Here is a 23,879-nt window from a genome sequence, read left to right as displayed (position 1 = left end):
GTATCTTATCACTGCCCCATAGGGACTGTGTGTGTGTGTGTGTGTGTGTGTGTGTGTGTGTGTGTGTGTATACTCATCAATTTGTACTAACCTATTTGTGCTTGCGGGGGTTGAGCTCTGGCTCTTTGCTCCCACCTCCCAACTGTCAATCAACAGGTGTACAGGTTCCTGAGCCTATTGGGCTCTATCATATCTACACTTGAAACTGTGTATGGAGTCAGCATCCACCACATCTCGTTGTTCAATAAACCCATGAACTATATGTTTAACAAATCTCTAACCCTGTCCATGGAGGATAGAAGAAAATGTATATATGCTGGTTAGCATTGTAAATGTGTGGTAACGTTTGTGTTAGAAAATAAAAAAAAATCACTTCCTAATGCATTCCATTTGTCAACTACTCTGACACTAAAAAAATTCTTTCTAATATCTCTGTGGCTCATTTGGGTACTCAGTTTCCACCTGTGTCCCCTAGTGTATGTGCCCCTTGTTAAATAGCACCGCCTTTATCTACCCTGTCAATTCCTCTGAGAATCTTGTATGTGGTGATCATATTCCCCCTAACTCCTCTGTCTTCTAGCGACGTGAGCTTTAATTCCCGTAGTCTCTCTTCGTAGCTCATACCTCTCAGCCCGGGTACTAGTCTGGTGGCAAACCTTTGTACTTTTTCCAGTTTGGTCTTATGCTTGACTAGATATGGACTCCATGCTGGGGCTACATACTCCAGGATTGGTCTGACATAGGTGGTATACAAAGTTCTGAATGATTCCTTGCACAAGTGTCAAAATGCCGTTCTTATGTTAGCCAACCTGGCATATGCTGCTGATGTTATCCTCTTGATATGGGTTTCAGTTGACAGGTCTGGCGTGATATCAACCCCCAGGTCTTTCTCTCTCTCTGACTCGTGTAGATTTTCATCTCCGAAATGTTACCTTGTAACTGGCCTCCTGCTCCCTACACCTATCATCATTACATTACATTTGCTTCGGATAAACTCTAACAACCCTTTATTCGACCATTCCTTTAGTTTGTTTAGGTCTTCTTGGAGCCTAAAGCTGTCCTCCTCTGTCTTATCCTTCTCATAATTTTTGGCATCGTCAGCAAACATTGAGAGGAATGAGTCTATACCCTCTGGAAGATCGTTCACGTATATCAGGAACAGGATAGGACCGAGTAAAGAGCCCTGTGGGACTCCACTGGTGACTTCACGCCAAAATGAGGTCTCACCTCTCACTGAAACTCTTTGCTTCCTATTGCTTAGGTATTCCCTTATCCACTGGAGCACTTTACCAGTTACTCCTGCCTGTCTCTCCAGCTTATGTACCAGCCTCTTATGGGGGACTTACCTGGTTGATACCTGGTTGATGGGGTTCTGGGAGTAGTTCTACTCCCCAAGCCCGGCCCGAGGCCAGGCTCGACTTGTGAGAGTTTGGTCCACCAGGCTGTTGCTTGGAGCGGCCCGCAGGCCCACATACCCACCACAGCCCGGTTGGTCCGGCACTCCTTGGAGGAATAAATCTAGTTTCCTCTTGAAAATGTCCACGGTTGTTCCGGCAATATTTCTTATGCTTGCTGGGAGGACGTTGAACAACCGCGGACCTCTGATGTTTATACAGTGTTCTCTGATTGTGCCTATGGCACCTCTGCTCTTCATTGGTTCTATTCTACATTTTCTTCCATGTCGTTCACTCCAGTACGTTGTTATTTTACTGTGTAGATTTGGTACTTGGCCCTCCAGTATCTTCCAGGTGTATATTATTTGATATCTCTCTCGTCTTCTTTCTAGTGAGTACATTTGGAGGGCTTTGAGACGATCCCAATAATTTAGGTGCTTTATTGCATCTATGCGTGCCGTATATGTTCTCTGTATTCCCTCTATTTCAGCAATCTCTCCTGCTCTGAAGGGGGAAGTGAGTACTGAGCAGTACTCAAGACGGGACAACACAAGTGACTTGAAGAGTACAACCCTTGTGATGGGATCCCTGGATTTGAAAGTTCTCGTAATCCATCCTATCATTTTTCTGGCTGTCGCAATATTTGCTTGGTTATGCTCCTTAAACGTTAGGTCGTCAGACATTATTATTCCCAAATCCTTTACACGCTGTTTTCCTACTATGGGCACATTTGATTGTGTTTTGTACTCTGTATTATGTTTAAGGTCCTCATTTTTACCGTACCTGAGTACCTGGAATTTATCACTGTTAAACATCATGTTATTTTCTGATGCCCAGTCGAAAACTTTGTTAATATCAGCTTGAAGTTTTTCAATGTCCTCAGCCGAGGTAATTTTCATACTGATTTTTGTGTCATCTGCAAAGGATGATACGAAGCTGTGACTTGTATTTTTGTCTATATCTGATATGAGAATAAGGAAAAGCAGCGGTGCAAGGACTGTACCCTGAGGTACAGAGCTTTTCACTGCACTTGGACTAGATTTTATATGGTTGACAGTTACTCGCTGAGTCCTGTTTGACAGAAAACTGAGTATCCAGCGTCCTACTTTACCGGTTATTCGCATTGACTTCATTTTGTGTGCTATCACGCCATGGTCACATTTATCGAAAGCCTTTGCGAAGTCCGTGTATATCACATCAGCATTCTGTTTCTCTTCTAATGCCTCAGTGACTTTGTCGTAGTGCTCAAGTAGCTGTGAGAGGCACGATCTTCCCGCTCGAAATCCATGTTGGCCTGGGTTGTGAAGGTCATTGGTCTCCATGAAATTGGTGACCTGACTCCTAATCACTCTCTCAAATACTTTTATGATGTGCGATGTTAGTGCAAATGGTCTATTATTTTTTGCCAATGCTTTGCTCCCTCCCTTGTGTAGAGGGGGTATGTCTGCTACTTTAAGTGCATCTGGTATCTCCCCGTGTCCAGGCTCTTCCTCCACACTATACTGAGTGCCTGTGCTACCGGCACTTTGCATTTCTTTATAAATATTGAATTCCATGAGTCTGGACCTGGGGCCGAGTGCATGGGCATGTTTTCAATTTCTTTTTCAAAATTTAGTGCGCTCGTGTTTATATCAGTTATATTTACATGGGTTTGAATATCCCGCATAAAGAAATTGTCTGGATCTTCCACCTTCATGTTGTTTATTGGAGTGCTAAACATGTCCTCATACTGCTTTTTTAGGATTTCACTAATTTCTTTGTCATCCTCCGTGTATGAACCTTCACTTGTACGAATAGGTCCAATACTGGCAGTGGTTTTTGCTTTTGATTTCACATATGAGAAGAAATATTTTGGATTTTTCTTTATTTCCTGAATTGCTTTCTGTTCTAACTGCCTTTCTTCAGTTTCATATGAGTGTTTCAATTTCCGCTCGATTTCTTCAATCTCCCTATTTAAATTATTCCTTCTTTGACGGGAAATTCGTGTCTGCATAAACAATTCCGTTATTTTTTTCCTGCGTTTATAGTGTCGTCTGCGTTCTCTTTCTACGTTAGATCTCTTTCTGGCTTTCCTCAAAGGAACATGTTTCAGACAGACTTGATACGCTTCTGAAGTCAGTTTTTCTATTCCTTCTGTAGGACTTGTATTACTTAGAACAGTTCCCCATGGAATGTTTGTAAGTTCCCTGTTTATTATCTCCCAGTCTATCCTTTTATTATTAAAATTGAATTTACTGAATAGCCCCTCTCGCTTTATCAACGTTTTAGGTCTATTCTGAGTATTGATGGTAGTTTGCACTTCAATGAGTTTGTGATCTGAGTATGTGGTATCTGATATCGTAATGTCTCTGATAATGTCTTCATTGTTCGTAAAGACCAGATCTAGAATATTTTCATTTCTCGTTGGCTCCGATATCTGCTGATTGAGTGAAAATTTGTCACAGAATCTAAGTAGTTCTCTAATCCGTGGTTGGTTATGTCCTGATATATTTCCTGGTATAATATTATTGTTTGCTATTTTCCACCTGAGACTAGGCAAGTTGAAGTCACCTAGAAGATAATATCAGGTATCGGGTTCTCCAAATTATCAAGGCTATTCTCTATTTTGCTTATCTGTTCTGTGAATTCCTCAGCCGTTGCATCTGGCGGTTTGTATATTAGTATAATCACTAAAATTATTTTTTCTATTTTTAATCCCAGTACCTCTACCACCTCATTTGTAACGTTTAGGAGCTCCGAGCATACAAGGTCTTCCCTAATATACAAACCCACTCCTCCATGTGACCTAATTTTCCTATCACACCTGTATAGGTTATATCCTGGAATCCAGATCTCACTGTCCAACAATTCCCCTGCATGGGTTTCTGTGAAAGCTCCAAATACTGCATTTGACTCCGTGAGGAGGCCATTTATGAACTGTACTTTGTTGTTTGTTCTTGTTTTCAGTCCTTGTATGTTGGCAAAGATGAATGAGGTTACTCTATTAGTGAAAGTTTGAATGGGAGACTTTTTCGGCAAGTCCATTATTCGTGGACATAATGAGTTTGTTCTGACCAGTACTGATTGTTGTAGGGCAGTTTTCTGTCGTAGTTGTAGTTCCCTTTCGGTGGGTAATTGTATCTGTAATTCTGGAATGCAAGTGGATCTGGCATCCAGTTCCATACATTCTCCATGCTGCTCCTTTTGAATTCTCTGCCGGTCTGGTATAAAAAATTTATAGAGTTTTCTCCAAATTCATTATCCTGCTTGCCACTCTTTATGTAGCGTTCTGTGCCTTTCACGTGAAAGTGTGGGCAGCTGAGGTCATAGCATTTTCTGTCCTCCAGTGAGGTTTGGCACATGTCAGGATGGAAAAACCTACATATTGATCCAAATCGACACTCACCTTTCCTAAGCATATTTAAACATTTTTTGGGATGTTGGTAACTGCATTCTAATCCTTTCTTATTAGAATGAACTGTATTGGACTGTATCAAAGGCTTTCTGACAGTCCAAAAAAATGCAGTCTGCCCAGCCTTCTCTTTCTTGCTTAATCTTTGTCACTTGATCGTAGAATTCTATTAAGCCTGTAAGGCAAGATTTACCCTCTCTGAACCCATGTTGGCGATTTTTCACGAAGTCCCTTCTCTCCAGATGTGTTACTAGATTTTTTCTCACGATCTTCTCCATCACTTTGCATGGTATACAAGTTAAGGACACTTGCCTGTAGTGCCTGTAGTTGTATATTGGGACAACATTTGCCGCCTTCTATATTTCTGGTAGGTCTCCCATCTCCAGTACACTATGAAGAGTGGCAATCAGAGTGCCTCTGCACACTCTTTCAATACCCATGGTGATATCCCGTCTGGGCCAACAGCCTTTCTCACATCCAGATCCAACAGGTCTCGCTTGCCCACCTCATCTCTCGTAATTTCGAACCCTTCCACGGCGGCCTGGTTTACTGCCCCCTCTCCTAGTGCAGTGACCTCACCATGTTCTATTGTGAAGGCCTCCTGGAACCTCTTGTTGAGTTCCTCACACACCGCTTTGTCATTCTCTGTATACCTGTCCTCGCCTGTTCTAAGTTTCATTACCTGTTCTTTTACTGTTGTTTTCCTCCTGATGTGACTGTGGAGTAGCTTTTGATCGGTCTTGGCTTTGCCTGCTATATCATTTTCATAATTTTTCTCTGCTTCCCTTCGCACACTGACATACTCATTCCTGGTTCTCTGGTATCTCTCTCTGCTTTCTGGTGTTCTGTTATTTCGGAAGTTCCTCCATGCCCTTTTGTTCAGTATAATACCAAAACAGGGCTTCCATACATGCCCTGTTAAGCCATGGATTTTGTGTGTGTGTGTGTGTGTGTGTGTGTGTGTGTGTGTGTGTGTGTGTGTGTGTGTGTACTCACCAATTTGTACTCACCTATTTGTGCTTGCGGGGGTTGAGCTTTGGCTCCTTGGTCCCGCGTCTCAACTATCAATCAACTGGGGTACAGATTCCTGAGCCTACTGGGCTCTACCATATCTACATTTGAAACTGTGTATGGAGTCAGCCTCCACCACATCACTGCCTAATGCAGTCCATCTGTTAACTACTCTGACACTGAAAAAGTTCTTTCTAACATCTCTGTGGCTCATGTGTGTACTCAGTTTCCACCTATGTCCCTTGTTCGCGTACCACAAGTGTTAAATAGTTTATCCTTGTCTACCTGGTCTATTTCCCTGACGATTTTGTTGGTTGTGATCATGTCTCCCCTTACTCCTCTGTCTTCCAGTGTCGTAAGGTGCATTTCCCACAGCCTTTCCTCGTAACTCATGCCTCTTAGTTCTGCGACTAGTCTAGTGGCATACCTCTGAACTTTTTCCAGCTTCGTCTTGTGCTTAACAAGGTACGGGCTCCATGCTGGGGCTGCATACTCCAGGATTGGTCTTACATATGTGGTGTACAGAATTCTGAATGATTCCTTACACAGGTTCCTGATGTTAGCCAGCCTCGCATATGCCGCAGACGTTATTCTTTTTATGTGGGCTTCAGGAGACAGGTTTGGTGTGATATCAACTTTTAGATCTTTCTCTCTGTCCGTTTCATGAAGTACTTCATCTCCTATTCAGTATCCTGTGTCTGACCTCCAGTTTCCACTGCCTAGTTCCATTACTTTCCATTTACTCGGGTTGAACTTCAACAGCCATTTGTTGGACCATTCACTCAGTCTGTCTAGGTCATCTTATAGCCTCCTACTATCATCCTCTGTTTGAAACCTCCTCATAATTTTTGCATCATCAGCAAACATTTGGAGAAACGAGTCTATACCCTCTGGGAGATCATTTACATATATATCAGAAACAGCATATTTCCACGGACTGACCCCTGCGAGACTCCACTTGTAACGTCTCGCCAATCTGAAACCTCACTCCTCACACTGACTCGTTGTCTCCTGTTGCTTAGGTACTCCCTTTTCCAATGGAGTACCTTCCCTTTCACTCCAGCCTGCATCTCCAGCTTTTTCAGTAGCCTCTCGTGTGGTACTGTATCAAAGGCTTTCTGACAATCCAAAAATATGCAGTCTGCCCACTCTTCTCTTTCTTGCCTGATTTTTGTTGCCTGGTCATAGAATTCAAGTAACCCTGCGAGGCAGGACCTGCCATTCCTGAACCCATGTTGATGCTGTGTTACAAAGTTCTTTTGCTCCAGATGTTCCACTAGCTTTCTTCGCACAAACTTCTGTATCAGCCTACATGGAATGCCGGTTAGGGACACTGGCCTGTAGTTCAGTGCCTCCTTTCTATCCCCTTTCTTGTATATCGAGACTATGTTAGCTGCTTTCCAAATTTCTGGCAGTTCCCCCTGTTGCTAGTGATTCGTTATACACTATGGAGAGTGGCAGGCACAGTTCCTTTGCTCCTTCCTTTAGTATCCAAGGGAAGATTCCATCTGGGCCTATAGACTTTGTCACATCCAACTCTAGTAAACACTTCCTTACTTCCCCGCTGGTAATATCAAACTCTTCCAGTGGTTCCTGGTTAACTATTCCCTCTCTTATCTCTGGAATTTCTCCTTGCACTAAGGTGAAGACCTCTCCTGATGAGGCTATGCAGCAATTTAGGCTGAGTCTTTGCCTTGCTTGCGATGTCATTTTCGTATTATCTTTCTGCCTCTCTTCTCATCCTGACATATTTATTCCTGGCACTCTGGTTTCTTTCTCTGCTCTCAAGTGTCCTGTTATTCCTATAGTTTCTGCATGCCGTTTTACTTTGCTGCTTAGCTAGCCTAAATCTCAGATTAAACCATGGGTTTCTCATCTTCATTTCACTGTTTTCCTTTTGGACTGGGACAAACTTGTTTGCTGCTTCCTTGCACTTCTGCGTGATGTAGTCCATCATGTCTTGGGCTGTCTTTCCCCTGAGCTCTGTTTCCCATGCTATATCTGTTAGGAATTTTCTTATCTCCTCATAGTTTCCCTTTTGGTATGCCAACCTTTTGTTTTCAGTATCCCTCCTCGAGTTCAATGACCCTTCTTCAATCAGGAACTCAAACATCAGTACACTGTGGTCGTTCATTCCTACTGGGGCCTCAAAACCGATTTCTCTTATGTCAGAGTCGTTCAGGGTGAAGACCAGGTCGAATCTCGCTGGTTCGTCATTTCTTCTCATCCTTGTGGGTTCTCTGACATGTTGGGTTAAAAAGTTTCTAGTCCCCATCTCAAATGGTTTGGCTCTCCACGTATCCTCGCCTCCGTGCGGTTCCTCGTTCTCCCAATCGATCCTTCCATGATTGAAGTCCCCCATCGTCAGCAAGTGGGATCTATTTCTGCAGGCAGCAGAGGCTGCCCTCTCAATTATAGTGGTACTGCCATGTTGTTGTTTTCATACTCTTGACTGGGTCTTCTGTCATTTGGTGGAGGGTTATATATTACTGCTACTACTATTTTTTGGTCCTAACATTGTCATGGTGCCTGGTATGTAGTCTCTGAAACCCTCACAGTCCGGGATAGCCATCTCCTTAAAACTCCATTCCTTTCTCATAAGTAGGGCCACTCTGCCACCTCCTCTACCTTCCCTCTCTTTCCTTATTACTGTGTACTCCTGGGGAATTACGTCATTCGTTATAATTCCTGAGAGTTTTCTTTCAGTGAGTCCGATTACATGTGGATTCACTTCTTGTGCTCTTTCCCTTAGTCCACTTGCCTTGCTTGTGATCCCATCTATGTTCGAGTACATTACACTGAAACTAACTCTTTTGTTTCTCCTCTGAGGGGGACCTATGGGATCTGGGTTGAGCGGGAGCTGGGAGGATCTGGTACAGGGAGACTGGTGAAGGAAGAAGGGCTTGGGGGGGGGGGAGAGGGGGATGGTAAGGGTGGGCGTGAGAGGGGGAGGGTAGGAGGGTGGGTGAGAGGAGGAGGGTAGAGGGGGAGAGTGAGAGGGGGAGGATGAGAAAGGGAGGGTTGGGGGAGCATAGGGAGGAGAGGCTTGGGGGGTTGGGGGAGCATGGGGGGAAGGAGAGGCTTGGGGGGTTGGGGAAGCATGGGGGGAGGAGAGGCTTGGGGGTTGGGGGAGAAGTGGGGGCTTGGGGGGCAGAAAAAGGGGAGGGCTTGGGGAGCAGAGGGGGGAAGGGAAGGCTGAGGTGGGTGAGGAAGATGGGAGGGTTTAGGGGAGTGGTGGAGAGGGGAAGGCTTAAGTGCGGTGGGGTAGAGTGGAGGGCTTAGGGGGGTGGGGGAGAACGGAGGGCTAGGGGGTGGAAGAGACGGGAGGGCATGTGGGACAAGAGGGGGCTTGGGGGATGGGGGAGAAGGGAGGTACTGGGGAGAACAAGGAGTGGGAGGAGGGGAGTGAGTGAGGGGAGGGGGGGAAGGGAGGAGAAAGAGGAGTTCACCATGACTTTTGGTGAACTCCTCTTCCAGTTGAACCCTGATGCAAGAGCATTAGTAAGAGGAATAAAAGCCCTAAATCAGAAAATAGTATATACGGAATATGCTGTCATATTCAATGAGACTTGCATAAAAGATAACCTGCTGCCAGTATAATGTGCCCCAAAGAATGAGGTGATTTGATAAAATACCATGCCCAATATTACCAATAGAGTGCCGGCGGGGGGATGGGGAATTAACCTCTGCTACCATCCTCTTTTATCTGGTCGTGTTGGTCGAGTGGTTGAGGGATCCTGTACATCAGATGCATTGCTTCTGACAGTATAAATTCGAGTCACTTCTGGGGTGTGAGTTTTCAGTTGCAAATATCCCTGGAAACCATTCAGGCTTGTTCACATTTGTGTTCCTCATGTGTGCCCCAAAGAATGAGGTGATTTGATAAAATACCATGCCAAAGATTACCAACAGACTGCCGGCGGGAGGATGGGGAATTAGCCTCGGCAACCATACTCTTTTGTCCAGTCGTGTTGGTCGAGTGGTTAAGGTATCCTGTATATCAGATGCATTGCTACTGGCAGTATGGGTTCGAGTCACTTCTGGGGTGAGAGTTTTCAGTTGCATATATGCCTGGAGACGTTCAGGCTTTGTTTGCATTTGTGTTCCTCATGTGTACCCCAAAGAATGAGGTGATTTGATAAAATAGCATGCCCAAGATTACCAACAGAGTGCCGGCGGGGGGATGGGGAATTTGCCTCGGTTACCATCTTTTTTTGTCCAGTCGTGTTGAACGAGTGGTTAAGGGATCCTGTACATCAGGTGCATTGCTTCTGGCAGTATGGGTTCGAGTCACTTCTGGGGTGTGAGTTTTCAGTTGCATATATGCCTGGAGACCGTTCAGGCTGATTCGCATTTGTGTTCCTCACGTGTTCCCCAAAGAATGTGGTGATTTGATAAAATACCATGCCCAAGATCACCAAAAGAGTGCCGGCGGGGGAATGGGGAATTAGCCTCGGCTACCGGTCGGGAGCCGGTCGGCCGAGCGGACAGCACACTGGACTTGTGATCCTATGGTACCAGGTTCGATCCTGGGCGCCGGCGATCAACAATGGGCAGAGTTTCTTTCACCCTATGCCCCTGTTGCCTAGCAGTAAAATAGGTACTTGGGTGTTAGCCAGAGTTACTTCTGGCATGTGAGTTTTCAGTTGCATGTATATCTGGAGACCGTTCGGGCTTGTTCGCGTTTGTGTTCCTCATGGGTGCCCCAAAGAATTAGATGATTAGATAAAATACCAAGCCCAAGATCACCAAAAGAGTGCCGGCGGGGGAATGGGGAATTATCCTCGGCTACCATCCTCTTTGGTCCAGTCGTGTTGGTCGAGTAGCTTAGGGATCCTGTACATCAGGTGCATTGCTTCTGGCAGTATGGGTTCGAGTCACTTCTGGAGTGTGAGTTTTCAGTTGCATATTGTTGGGATCGAACTGTCGACAACCCAACACATTTAAAATACGTTTGTTCTGAGTGTTTTTCTTATGTTTCTTAGTAATATAACGGGGTACATTAATTTGATCAGGTGTCAGCCTCAGCATGACCTATTGTCAGGTGCGACACACTTTGTGCTGAGGTCTGACAAAGGACAAGAAAATAAGATTGTATAAAACTTCATCATGGATATATTCGGATATATCTCTAACCACCTTTATGTAAAATGTAAAACATGTATATATATTAAGGCATTGTACACAAGTACAGTTATATATATATATATATATATATAGAGACACTGCGACCATGAAATGGTCGTCACTTGTCCGATGGTTCTTCCCCCTTATAGATCATCCACTTTTCCGTAATTAGTACCACTATTCGGAAACTGTGTGTTACCTCAACGCCGACCTCTAACTATCAAAGACGGTGACTTCCACGACCTCAGAGACGTCTACTATGCTGCTAGGTCCTCACGTCCTTTTCCTTGGCGAGGGTGGAGCATACTGGAACAGTTGGTCAAACATCCGAAAGCGACGACGGCATGTTGACTGAATGGAGGGGAGTAGATGTCTGTCTTCCCACCTGCTCCGACCAGCACTCATTACCTCGCCCGGTGCTTCTGATTGGCTAACAGATATTCCCGCCACCGGACGAGCCACACCGTGCTGGCCGTTAACGACCTCCATGGTCGTTACCCTTGTTCTTCCTGTAATAATGAACGTATTACTATTAAATAACCGTGCCTTTATGCGACGAAATAACAGGATACAGTATTTCGTAACACTCCTCCCCCCTTAAAAGAGTGTTATTTCGGAGCATCAAAACTAATTTTCTCTACCGAATGTAGCACTATTCCTTTTTTGTCCATCCTACAAAGATTTAACTCATTCTAGTCATGATATGTCTTATCAGACATACCTTATCATTTTGTAGACATGGTGCCGTACCTACTGACCACTGATCTTTGGCGTACAGGATCTCCTTTGCCTCCAACTGCACACAAAAACTGTTTTAACAACAAATTATCTTTATAAGTATGTACAAAAAATACATATGTACATTTTCTGAACACACCGCTTTGGACGGTGTGGCTGATGCACAAGTACTTTCCTGAAGTCTACCGTCCTTCATCACTTTACTATTTTCTTATTTTCTTCTCTAAAACGTTTTAGTTCACACTGTCTACTGTTTTCTTTATACCATACTACGGGATAATGCGTCAGCCATTACGTTTTCTTTTCCTTTAATGTGTACTATATTTAAGTTATAGTCTTGTAATATTAGGGCCCACCTGGTTAGGCACTGATTGGTATTCTTCATTTTATTTAAAAATACGAGAGGGTTATGATCCGTGAGGACCGTAACAGGTCCTATGCCTGCTCCCACGTATACCTCAAAATACTGTAGCGCCATTACTAAGGCTAAGGTTTCCTTTTCAACGGTACTATATGCTCTTTGAATAGGTAAAAACTTCCTAGAGAAATAGGACACTGGTTTACAAGTTCCATTTCGGTCCCTAGTCAAAACAGCGCCCGCACCTACATCACTTGCATCGACAAAGAAGGAAAATGGCTTCTGAAAATCGGGTGAAACCAATACAGGGGCTTCTGTTAGCAATGATTTCGTTTTATTAAACGATTCTTGACAGGCTTCGTCCCACTGCCACTTCTTATGCTTCGCTAAAAGTCCTGTTAATGGTGTCGCAATGGTTGCAAAATTTCTGCAGAATTTTCTATAGTACCCCACTATGCCTAGGTACCTGAGTAAATCTCTTCTCCCTCTAGGCACAGGGTACTTATCTATGGCTTCAACTTTTTGTCTGACACGGGCAACCTTCCCTTGTCCTACGATGTATCCAAGATTTTGCAATTTTGCTTTGCCAAATTCACTTTTTGGGAGATTAATAGTCAAATTTACATCTTCCAATTTATCAAACAACTCTTTTAGTTGATGAAGGTGTTCTTCCCACGAGTGTGAATACACTATGATGTCATCAATATAAACTGTACAACCTACCATCCCTTGTAGGATTTTATTCATGGTTCTCTGGAAACAATTTCCACTATTTTTCATACCGAATGGTAGTACTTTATATTGATAAAGACCGTCAGGTGTCACGAAGGCAGAGATTCTCTTGGCACTCTCTGAGAGGGGTATCTGATAGTACCCTTTCAGAAGGTCAATTTTAGATACGAACTGGGCGTGTCTTATTTGGTCGATACAATCCTCAATTCGAGGAATTGGGTACGAGTCTGCGATAGTGACCGAATTCACCTTTCTGTAATCCGTGCACAACCTATGTGTGCCATCTGGCTTTTTCACCAGTAGACAAGGTGAGCTCCAATCACTGTCGCTCAATTCTGCCAGATCATTTTCCAATAGACATTTTACCTCACTTCGCATAATTTCTCTCTTTTCAGGATTTATTCTATACGATGTTGCTTTATTGGTCGAGCTCCTCCTACATTTACCTCGTGCGTAATTTCGCGTGTCGTCGCGGTACGTCAGAGAATAGTGATATGTATTTCATGAGAATCTCTTCTATGTCCTGCCTCCTTTGATCATCTAAGTATGTCAAGTGTGCATTCATATCTCGTAACCGCTGAGAATTAGAAATTCGGGCTCCATCTGCTGTTTCTAGCCTGTTTTGGTTTAATTCCGTAAACTCATTGGAAACTGCGCACATTACAGCAGTGTCTAGTTGCCCATCCTCATCTCTATCCCAATACCTTTTCATTAAGTTTACGTGACATATCTGGGATTTTCTCGGTCTGTCAGGCATGTGTATTACGTATGTTAAATCACCAAGTTTCTTCTTGACCATATAGGGTCCACAAAATTTTGAATCATTTACCGTCCCTTTTACAGGTAGATAGACCAATACCTTATCACCTGCATTAAAACTTCTCTTTTTGGTACCTTTGTTGTAATATTTTGCCTGGTTGCTTGGGATATTTTCCAATTTTCCTTCGCCAACTCTCGCGCCCTGAACAATCTGCATTTAAACTTTTGAACATACGTTTCCAGATTATCTATTGAACCTTCAGATGTTAACCGATCCTTCAATATAACTATCGGACTTCTCACCGTATGCCCATATACTAATTGAAACGGTGTCATGCCTAAGGACTCAACTACCGAATCCCTGATAGCAAACATTATTGGGGCGATGGCCTCGTCCCACTGTGCCCCTTGCTCAGCACAATAAATTCGCAAAAGGCTCTTCATAGTGCCATGAAAATGTTCGATGGCCCCTTGAGATTGGGGGATGATAAGGAGATGACCTAATCTGTTTCACATCCCAATCCTTCATTGTCTTACGGAACAGCTTTGATTGAAAAACACTGCCCAAATCGGATTGCAAAACCTTCGGCATTCCTACCCACGAAAAATATTTTTTGTAATGATTGGGGGGAGCCGGTCGGCCGAGCGGACAGCACGCTGGACTTGTGATCCTGGGTTCGATCCCAGGCGCCGGCGGGAAACAATGGGCAGAGTTTCTTTCCCCCTATGCCCCTGTTACCTAACAGTAAAATAGGTACCTGGGTGTTAGTCAGCTGTCACGAGCTGCTTCCTGGGGGTGGAGGCCTGGTCGAGGACCGGGCCGCGGGAACACTAAAAAGCCCCGAAATCATCTCAAGATAACCTGTCAAGCAATATTCTGGAGGTTATCTTTCGCACGGGAAATGCCTCGGGAAAACGAGTCGCTGAGCACATGATGGTAAATAAGTATTCGTTCCCTTTTCTTGTTCTGGGTAGGGGACCTACGCAATCCACTATTATCCTTTCAAAAGGTTCCCCAAACGCTGGAATTGGCTTTAGTTGGGCTCTAGGAAGCGCTGGAGCAGGTTTTCCCGCTCTCTGACAGGATAAACAAGTTCTGCAATACCTTTTTACATCTGCCGCCATACCTGGCCAATAAAAATGCTCTTGTATTTTCCTAAGTGTCTTATGAACACCGAGATGTCCCGCCATTTCTAATGCATGGGCAACTTCCAATACAGAGTTCCTATAACCTTTAGGTACAATCACTTGATCCTTTTCAACCCAGTCTTTGTCAGCTGGCGCGTGGTCCGATCGCCATTTTTGCATCAAAACCCCGTCGTCCTGGTAATAGTAAGTGGGTGACGTGATACAAGCATTTCCTCCCTTAGCTTCCTTGATATATTTCTCAAATTCTAATTTCTGGGCAGCTATAAAATCTGGTTTGCTTACCTTTATGTGGGATGGTAATTGTGGTCTTACTTCCACTCTCGCTGTGCTTGGTGCTGAATGTTCCTCAAACAAGTCTTTTAGGCCAAAATCCACCTCTTCCTTCTCTGCAGAAGATACGTCCATCCTCTCTGGCACATCTCTTAGTCGAGCACTCTGCGCTCGGGTTACGACACAGGCCGGATATACTTCCATTTGATCATCTTCCGAGGGATCATCCAGAATACTGGCGAGTGTTATGTTATCACACTTTTCATCTTCCAAATTGTTTTGATGTCCGTTTGGTATATAACTGCGCAGTACCTCTGGCAACACACTTGAACCGCACAAATCATTGCCAAAGATGACGTGTACTCCAGGAATGGGTATGTCCGAGCACACTCCTAACATCACTTCATCTGTAAAGTAATCAGAGGTTAGCTTTACTGTACACACAGGTATATCCATCTCTGAATTTATACCCCGTACCTTAATTATTTGTCCGTTTATACAAGATTTGTACTCAGGAAATAGGCTTTTCAGTATTAAGCTCTGATTCGCTCCTGTGTCACGTAATATTGTGACTTGTTGGTCAGGCTGACCCCCAATACTCACCATACCTTTGCTAATGAAAGGGTTATATCCTTTCGTAATGAACATCTTCTCCTGGGGCAATTCCTCCTTTAAACTTGTATAAGGACTTCTGTATTTATTTACTGTGAGGGACACCACTCTCTTGCCTTGCCTACACTCTCTACTTAAGTGTCCAGGCTTGTTACATGTGTAGCATATTACCTGAGACGGGAATCCTCGTCCTCTCGAACTACGTTGTCCATTATAATAGGATTCGCCATGTCTACATTGTCCTGTACCTCGATTTCTAGATGTTGTACTTCCTCCTTGACCCGAGGGTGCCCTAGCCTGACCCTCGAATGCGTCACCTCCCGACGGAGAAAATTCCACATACCCCTGACTTTGTCGGGCTATCGGCTTGCCAGTATATCCACGACCATCTCCACTATTCCACGTATACTGTCTTTTACTACCCTGCAACATTGCGTGACCTTTTTCTTTATGTTCCTGGAGACTTCTGTAAGCTTCCGTAATTACATCTGCTTTGTCCGCTGCTTCTAAGAGTGTTTTTATTCCTGCTTCTTGAACCTTAAACCTGGTGTCTGGAGTCACCATCTCCAAGAATTTTTCCTTTAACATCAATTGGTTTAAGTCTTCGAATGATTCTACATTTTCGGAACCCATCCATCTTTGGAATCTACGTTCCAAATCTCTGGCTGTTTCAGCATAGGTGCTCCTCTGTGTTTTTACCATTTCTCTGAACCGCTTCCGGTAAGCTTCAGGTGTCAGTAGAAATGACCTTAATACGCTGCTTTTCACAGTCCAGTAATTTTTACAGTCTTCTAGAGAGAGCTAGGTATAGGCCTCTCTCGCCGCCCCAGTCAATCTTATTTGCACCAATTGGGCCCAATCCTCCTCTGGCCACTGCTTTAGTGTAGCAACTTTTTCAAAATGCTCAAAAAAAGACTCAGACTCTTCTGGACAAAATTGCGGAACCTCCTTTTCACGTGCCTTGTGATCATATGCTGCAGGCATAGATATGCTCTTCGAGTGTACCTCTCGCCCTCGCCTCTAAGCAGCCACAAATTTATTTGCTTCGATTTCCATTTGCTTCGTTTTCTCCTTTTCTAATTCTACACGCGTTTTTTGCTCACTCTCAAGTCGCACTTTCTCGTTCTCGCTCTCAAGTCGCAATTTCTCTTGCTCCAGTTTCAATTTCTCTAATTGAAACTCTCTCTCTTCCCTCTTAATTTGAGCTTCCAGTTTCAAACGTTCCAATTCATATTCTAAATTTCCTCTCCTATTTGAAGATACTTCCTCATTATCTGGTTCCCCACTTTCCTTTGCACTCACATCTAATCCTACCGCTCCTACGTCTTCGCGTCGAGACCTTACTTTATTTCCAAGTTCTTGTCTCATATAGACCACTTTAGTCGACACTAATTCTATCTCATAGTGTTCGGCGATTTGCTTCATCTGTTCTTTCGTACAGCTCTCCAAAATCAATGGGTCCTCTTTTGTTATAAATGCTTGGACACGATCCATGATGAAAACTTTACCTGGCTGGATACCTAGATGACTAGCAATGGGTGCTACAAGTATACACAGTGTGTCTTGCTCAAAACACTCCCGGACCGGCCCCCATATGTGTTGGGATCGAACTGTTGACCACCCAACACATTTAAAATAAGTTTGTTCTGAGTGTTTTTCTTATGTTTCTTTTTAATATAACGGGGTACATTAATTTGATCAGGTGTCAGCCTCAGCATGACCTATTGTCAGGTGCGACACACTTTGTGCTGAGGTCTGACAAAGGACAAGAAAATAAGATTGTATAAAACTTCATGGATACATGAAGTTTTATACAAACATGAAGATACATATCATGTTTTATACAATCCTCCAGATTGTATAAAACTTCATGGATATATTCGGATATATCTCTAACCACCTTTATATACAATATAAAACATGTATATATATATTAAGGCATTGTACATAAGTACAGTTATATATATATAGAGAGAGAGACACTGCGACCATGAAATGGTCGTCACTTGTCCGATGGTTCTTCCCCCTTATAGATCATCCACTTTTCCGTAATTAGTACCACTATTCGGAAACTGTGTATTACCTCATCGCCGACCTCTAACTATCAAAGACAGTGACTTCCACGACCTCAGAGACGTCTACTATGCTGCTAGGTCCTCACGTCCTTTTCCTTGGTGAGGGTGGAGCATACTGGAACAGTTGGGTCAGTTGGTCAAACATCCGAAAGCGACGACGGCATGTTGACTGAATGGAGGGGAGTAGATGTCTGTCTTCCCACCTGCTCCGACCAGCACTCATTACCTCGCCCGGTGCTTCTGATTGGCTAACAGATATTCCCGCCACCGGACGAGCCACACCGTGCTGGACGTTAACGACCTCCATGGTCGTTACCCTTGTTCTTCCTGTAATAATGGACATATTACTAGTAAATAACCGTGCTTTTATGCGACGAAATAACACGATACGGTATATCGTAACAATATATGCCTGGTGACCGTTCAGGCTTGTTTGCATTTGCGTTCCTCACTTTTTCCTCAGAGAATGGGGTGATTTGATAAAATACCATGAACAAGATTACCAACAGAGTGCCATCGGGGGGATGGGGGAATTAGCCTTGGCTACCTCTTTTGTCCGGTCGTGTTGGTTGAGTGGTTAAGAGATCCTGTACATCAGATGCATTGCTTCGGGCAGTATGGGTTCAAGTCACTTCTGGGGTGAGAGTTTTCAGTTGCATAAAGGCCTGGACCCCGTTCAGGCTTGTTCCCATTTGTGTTCATCACGTGTGCCCCAAAGAATGAGGTGATTTGATAAAATACCATGCCCAAGATTACCAACAGAGTTCCGGCAGAGTGCAAGCCCCGATTTGCCTAATAAGCCAAATATTCCTGAACTTATATAATTTTCTAAAAAAATTCTTATGAAATGATAAATCTGTCCATTTCATTATGTATAAGTTAATTTGTTATATATATATGTATATATATATATATATATATATATATATATATATATATATATATATATATATATATATATATATATATATACATATATATATATATACATATATATATATACATATATATATATACATATATATATATACATATATATATACATATATATATATGTATATATATATGTATATATATGTATATATATATATATGTATATATATATATATGTATATATATATATATATGTATATATATATATATATATGTATATATATATGTATATATATGTCGTACCTAGTAGCCAGAATGCACTTTTCAGCCTACTATGCAAGGCCTGATTTGCCTAATAAGCCAAGTTTTCTTGAGTTAATATATTTTCTCTAATTTTTTTCTTATGAAATGATAAAGCTACCCATTTCATTATGTATGAGGTCAATTTTTTTTATTGGAGTTAAAATTAACGTAGATATATGACCAAACCTGACCAACCCTACCTAACCTATCTTTATAGGTTAGGTTCGGTTAGGTAGCAGAAAAGTTAGGTTAGGTTAGGTAGGTTAGGTAGTCGAAAAAAACATTAATTCGTGAAAACTTGGCTTATTAGGCAAATCAGGCCTTGCATAGTAGGCTGAGAAGTGCGTTCTGGCTACTAGGTATGACATATATATACATATATATATGTATACATATATATATATACATATATATATATATACATATGTATATATACATATATATATATATACATATATTAGTATATATTGGTAGCAGTCTTTCCTGTAGACATATTTTATTAAATATGACCGAAAAAGTAAGATTAATAATTCTAACACGAATTTTCTCAATCTTTCGTACATTATGCTTCACTGTTGGAGGTAAATCAAAAATCACTTCTCCAAAATTCATTTTTATTTCTAGTCTGACGCGACACGGGCGCGTTTCGTAAAACTTATTACATTTTCAAAGACTTCACAAATACACAACTGATTAGAACTTGCGTTTCCCTGATTTTATATCTACATTTGAGTGAGGTGGGAAGGGTGATGTGGCATTACATTTGAGTAAGGTGGGAAGGATGATGTGGCATTAGAGGATATTAATAGGGTATTAAAAGTATCAACACAAGACAGAACACGAAACAATGGATATTGAATAGAAGTGTTTGTAGAAAGCCTATTGGTCCATATTTCTTGATGCTTCTATATTGGAGCGGAGTCTTGAGGTGGGTAGAATATAGTTGTGCAATAATTGGCTGTTGATTGCTGGTGTTGACTTCTTGATGTGTAGTGCCTCGCAAACGTCGAGCCGCCTGCTATCGCTGTATCTATCGATGATTTCTGTGTTGTTTACTAGGATTTCTCTGGCGATGGTTTGGTTATGGGAAGAGATTATATGTTCCTTAATGGAGCCCTGTTGTTTATGCATCGTTAAACGCCTAGAAAGAGATGTTGTTGTCTTGCCTATATACTGGGTTTTTTGGAGCTTACAGTCCCCAAGTGGGCATTTGAAGGCATAGACGACGTTAGTCTCTTTTAAAGCGTTCTGTTTCGTGTCTGGAGAGTTTCTCATGAGTAGGCTGGCCGTTTTTCTGGTTTTATAGTAAATCGTCAGTTGTATCCTCTGATTTTTGTCTGTAGGGATAACGTTTCTATTAACAATATCTTTCAGGACCCTTTCCTCTGTTTTATGAGCTGTGGAAAAGAAGTTCCTGTAAAATAGTCTAATAGGGGGTATAGGTGTTGTGTTAGTTGTCTCTTCGGAGGTTGCATGGCTTTTCACTTTCCTTCTTATGATGTCTTCGATGAAACCATTGGAGAAGCCGTTATTGACTAGAACCTGCCTTACCCTACAGAGTTCTTCGTCGACTTGCTTCCATTCTGAGCTGTGGCTGAGAGCACGGTCGACGTATGCGTTAACAACACTCCTCTTGTACCTGTCAGGGCAGTCGCTGTTGGCATTTAGGCACATTCCTATGTTTGTTTCCTTTGTGTAGACTGCAGTGTGGAAACCTCCGCCCTTTTCCATGACTGTTACATCTAGAAAAGGCAGCTTCCCATCCTTTTCCGTCTCGTAAGTGAAACGCAGCACGGAACTCTGCTCAAATGCCTCCTTCAGCTCCTGCAGATGTCTGACATCAGGTACCTGTGTAAAAATGTCGTCAACATACCTGCAGTATATGGCCGGTTTCAAGTTCATGTCGACTAAGACTTTTTGCTCGATGGTACCCATGTAGAAGTTTGCAAACAGGACACCTAGGGGAGAACCCATAGCGACCCCATCTACTTGCTTATACATGTGCCCATCCGGGCTCAAGAAGGGTGCCTCTTTAGTACAAGCTTGGAGTAGTTTCCTCAGAATACTTTCTGGCATGTCAAGAGGAGTACAGGCTGGATCACGATACACTCTGTCGGCTATCATTCCGATTGTCTCGTCCACAGGTACGTTGGTAAACAGCGATTCTACGTCCAACGAGGCTCTTATCCCTGTGGCCCGTGCGCCCCGCAGTAAGTCCACAAATTCCTTTGGAGACTTCAGGCTGAAGGCGCAAGGAACATAAGGAGTCAGTAGGCCGTTGAGTCGCTTCGCCAATCTGTACGTGGGTGTGGGTATCTGGCTAATGATTGGCCGAAGTGGGTTTCCAGGCTTGTGTGTCTTGACATTTCCATACGCATATCCAGGTTTATATTCCCCAATGATCTTTGGCAGGTGGAGTCCGGATTTCTTGGCGTTCACAGTTTCGATCAGTTTGTTGACCTTTGCTTTTAATTCGGCTGTAGTGTCCTTCGTTACCCGTAAAACTGACGATTTACTATAAAACCAGAAAAACGGCCAGCCTACTCATGAGAAACTCTCCAGACACGAAACAGAACGCTTTAAAAGAGACTAACGTCGTCTATGCCTTCAAATGCCCACTTGGGGACTGTAAGCTCCAAAAAACCCAGTATATAGGCAAGACAACAACATCTCTTTCTAGGCGTTTAACGATGCATAAACAACAGGGCTCCATTAAGGAACATATAATCTCTTCCCATAACCAAACCATCGCCAGAGAAATCCTAGTAAACAACACAGAAATCATCGATAGATACAGCGATAGCAGGCGGCTCGACGTTTGCGAGGCACTACACATCAAGAAGTCAACACCAGCAATCAACAGCCAATTATTGCACAACTATATTCTACCCACCTCAAGACTCCGCTCCAATATAGAAGCATCAAGAAATATGGACCAATAGGCTTTCTACAAACACTTCTATTCAATATCCATTGTTTCGTGTTCTGTCTTGTGTTGATACTTTTAATACCCTATTAATATCCTCTAATGCCACATCATCCTTCCCACCTTACTCAAATGTAATGCCACATCACCCTTCCCACCTCACTCAAATGTAGATATAAAATCAGGGAAACGCAAGTTCTAATCAGTTGTGTATTTGTGAAGTCTTTGAAAATGTAATAAGTTTTACGAAACGCGCCCGTGTCGCGTCAGACTAGAAATAAAAATGAATTTTGGAGAAGTGATTTTTGATTTACCTCCAACAGTGAAGCATAATGTACGAAAGATTGAGAAAATTCGTGTTAGAATTATTAATCTTACTTTTTCGGTCATATTTAATAAAATATGTCTACAGGAAAGACTGCTACCAAAATATACTAATGTTAAAGTGCACGACCCAGCAGCAAGGAATCAAGCCTTCACGATAAAATATCGGCAGGATCTGATTCGTGATCAGATATACAAGGCAGAGAATGAAATCAAAGACAAAAAAACGCAACTACTTCATGCTACAAACGAGTGGAGAAATAGCAACATCGACCATAGTATCCGTACCCGCATTGAACAACACCTCGACATCCTCACAGACCAACATCACCTCAGCACTGAAACAAGGATTATCAAGAAACTAACAACATTATATGGAGGACCTATGGCAATTCCACGACCAAGAGATGGCTTCCTGAACCTTGCAGGAATTAACCTCACTGAGGACCAAGTCACTCTCCTAAATCTGGGCATAAACTGTCATGTTATGTCCAGACCGAGTGAAATGGCCCGGAAAGTGGAGTTGGAAATTCTGTTGGACGACATATTCGACCTCGAGACACAAAAGAAGGTCACTACCAAAGATACCTTACAAGCAGAACTTATTGCAGAAGGAGGAAAGAATCGAGGCAACTACAGAAGCACCATACTGTCCCCCGAGCTTAGAGCGGCAGCTAAAAGCCTTCGTGAGAACAAGGAGATAGTTGTCAGGAGAGGTGACAAGTCGCCAATATATGTCATTCTTAAAAAAGACGAATATCTGGCGAAAATGAACATCATACTCTCTGACCAAACTAAGTTCCAAAGGGTAACGAAGGACACTACAGCCGAATTAAAAGCAAAGGTCAACAAACTGATCGAAACTGTGAACGCCAAGAAATCCGGACTCCACCTGCCAAAGATCATTGGGGAATATAAACCTGGATATGCGTATGGAAATGTCAAGACGCACAAGCCTGGAAACCCACTTCGGCCAATCATTAGCCAGATACCCACACCCACGTACAGATTGGCGAAGCGACTCAACGGCCTACTGACTCCTTATGTTCCTTGCGCCTTCAGCCTGAAGTCTCCAAAGGAATTTGTGGACTTACTGCGGGGCGCACGGGCCACAGGGATAAGAGCCTCGTTGGACGTAGAATCGCTGTTTACCAACGTACCTGTGGACGAGACAATCGGAATGATAGCCGACAGAGTGTATCGTGATCCAGCCTGTACTCCTCTTGACATGCCAGAAAGTATTCTGAGGAAACTACTCCAAGCTTGTACTAAAGAGGCACCCTTCTTGAGCCCGGATGGGCACATGTATAAGCAAGTAGATGGGGTCGCTATGGGTTCTCCCCTAGGTGTCCTGTTTGCAAACTTCTACATGGGTACCATCGAGCAAAAAGTCTTAGTCGACATGAACTTGAAACCGGCCATATACTGCAGGTATGTTGACGACATTTTTACACAGGTACCTGATGTCAGACATCTGCAGGAGCTGAAGGAGGCATTTGAGCAGAGTTCCGTGCTGCGTTTCACTTACGAGACGGAAAAGGATGGGAAGCTGCCTTTTCTAGATGTAACAGTCATGGAAAAGGGCGGAGGTTTCCACACTGCAGTCTACACAAAGGAAACAAACATAGGAATGTGCCTAAATGCCAACAGCGACTGCCCTGACAGGTACAAGAGGAGTGTTGTTAACGCATACGTCGACCGTGCTCTCAGCCACAGCTCAGAATGGAAGCAAGTCGACGAAGAACTCTGTAGGGTAAGGCAGGTTCTAGTCAATAACGGCTTCTCCAATGGTTTCATCGAAGACATCATAAGAAGGAAAGTGAAAAGCCATGCAACC

At 43.2% G+C, this 23,879-nt stretch overlaps 1 protein-coding gene across 1 annotated transcript; it reads right to left on the bottom strand.

The window, feature by feature from the left end:
- Positions 1-16,561: 16,561 nt before the first annotated feature.
- On the bottom strand, positions 16,562-17,035 carry LOC138364966 (DDRGK domain-containing protein 1-like). Its single transcript, XM_069325053.1, has one exon. The coding sequence runs from the start codon at positions 17,033-17,035 to the stop codon at positions 16,562-16,564; it is 474 nt and encodes a 157-aa protein (XP_069181154.1).
- Between the last annotated feature and the right edge of the window lie 6,844 nt (positions 17,036-23,879).

The sequence above is a fragment of the Procambarus clarkii genome, chromosome 15 (genome assembly GCF_040958095.1).
Source record: "Procambarus clarkii isolate CNS0578487 chromosome 15, FALCON_Pclarkii_2.0, whole genome shotgun sequence".
In the NCBI taxonomy this organism is placed as follows: Eukaryota; Metazoa; Arthropoda; class Malacostraca; order Decapoda; family Cambaridae; genus Procambarus; species Procambarus clarkii.
This window is presented reverse-complemented; position numbering and strand designations above follow the sequence as displayed.

Excerpts from the sequence above, each read along its gene's own strand:
- LOC138364966 (XM_069325053.1), bottom strand. The coding sequence starts at position 17,035 with ATGGATCGTGTCCAAGCATTTATAACAAAAGAGGACCCATTGATTTTG.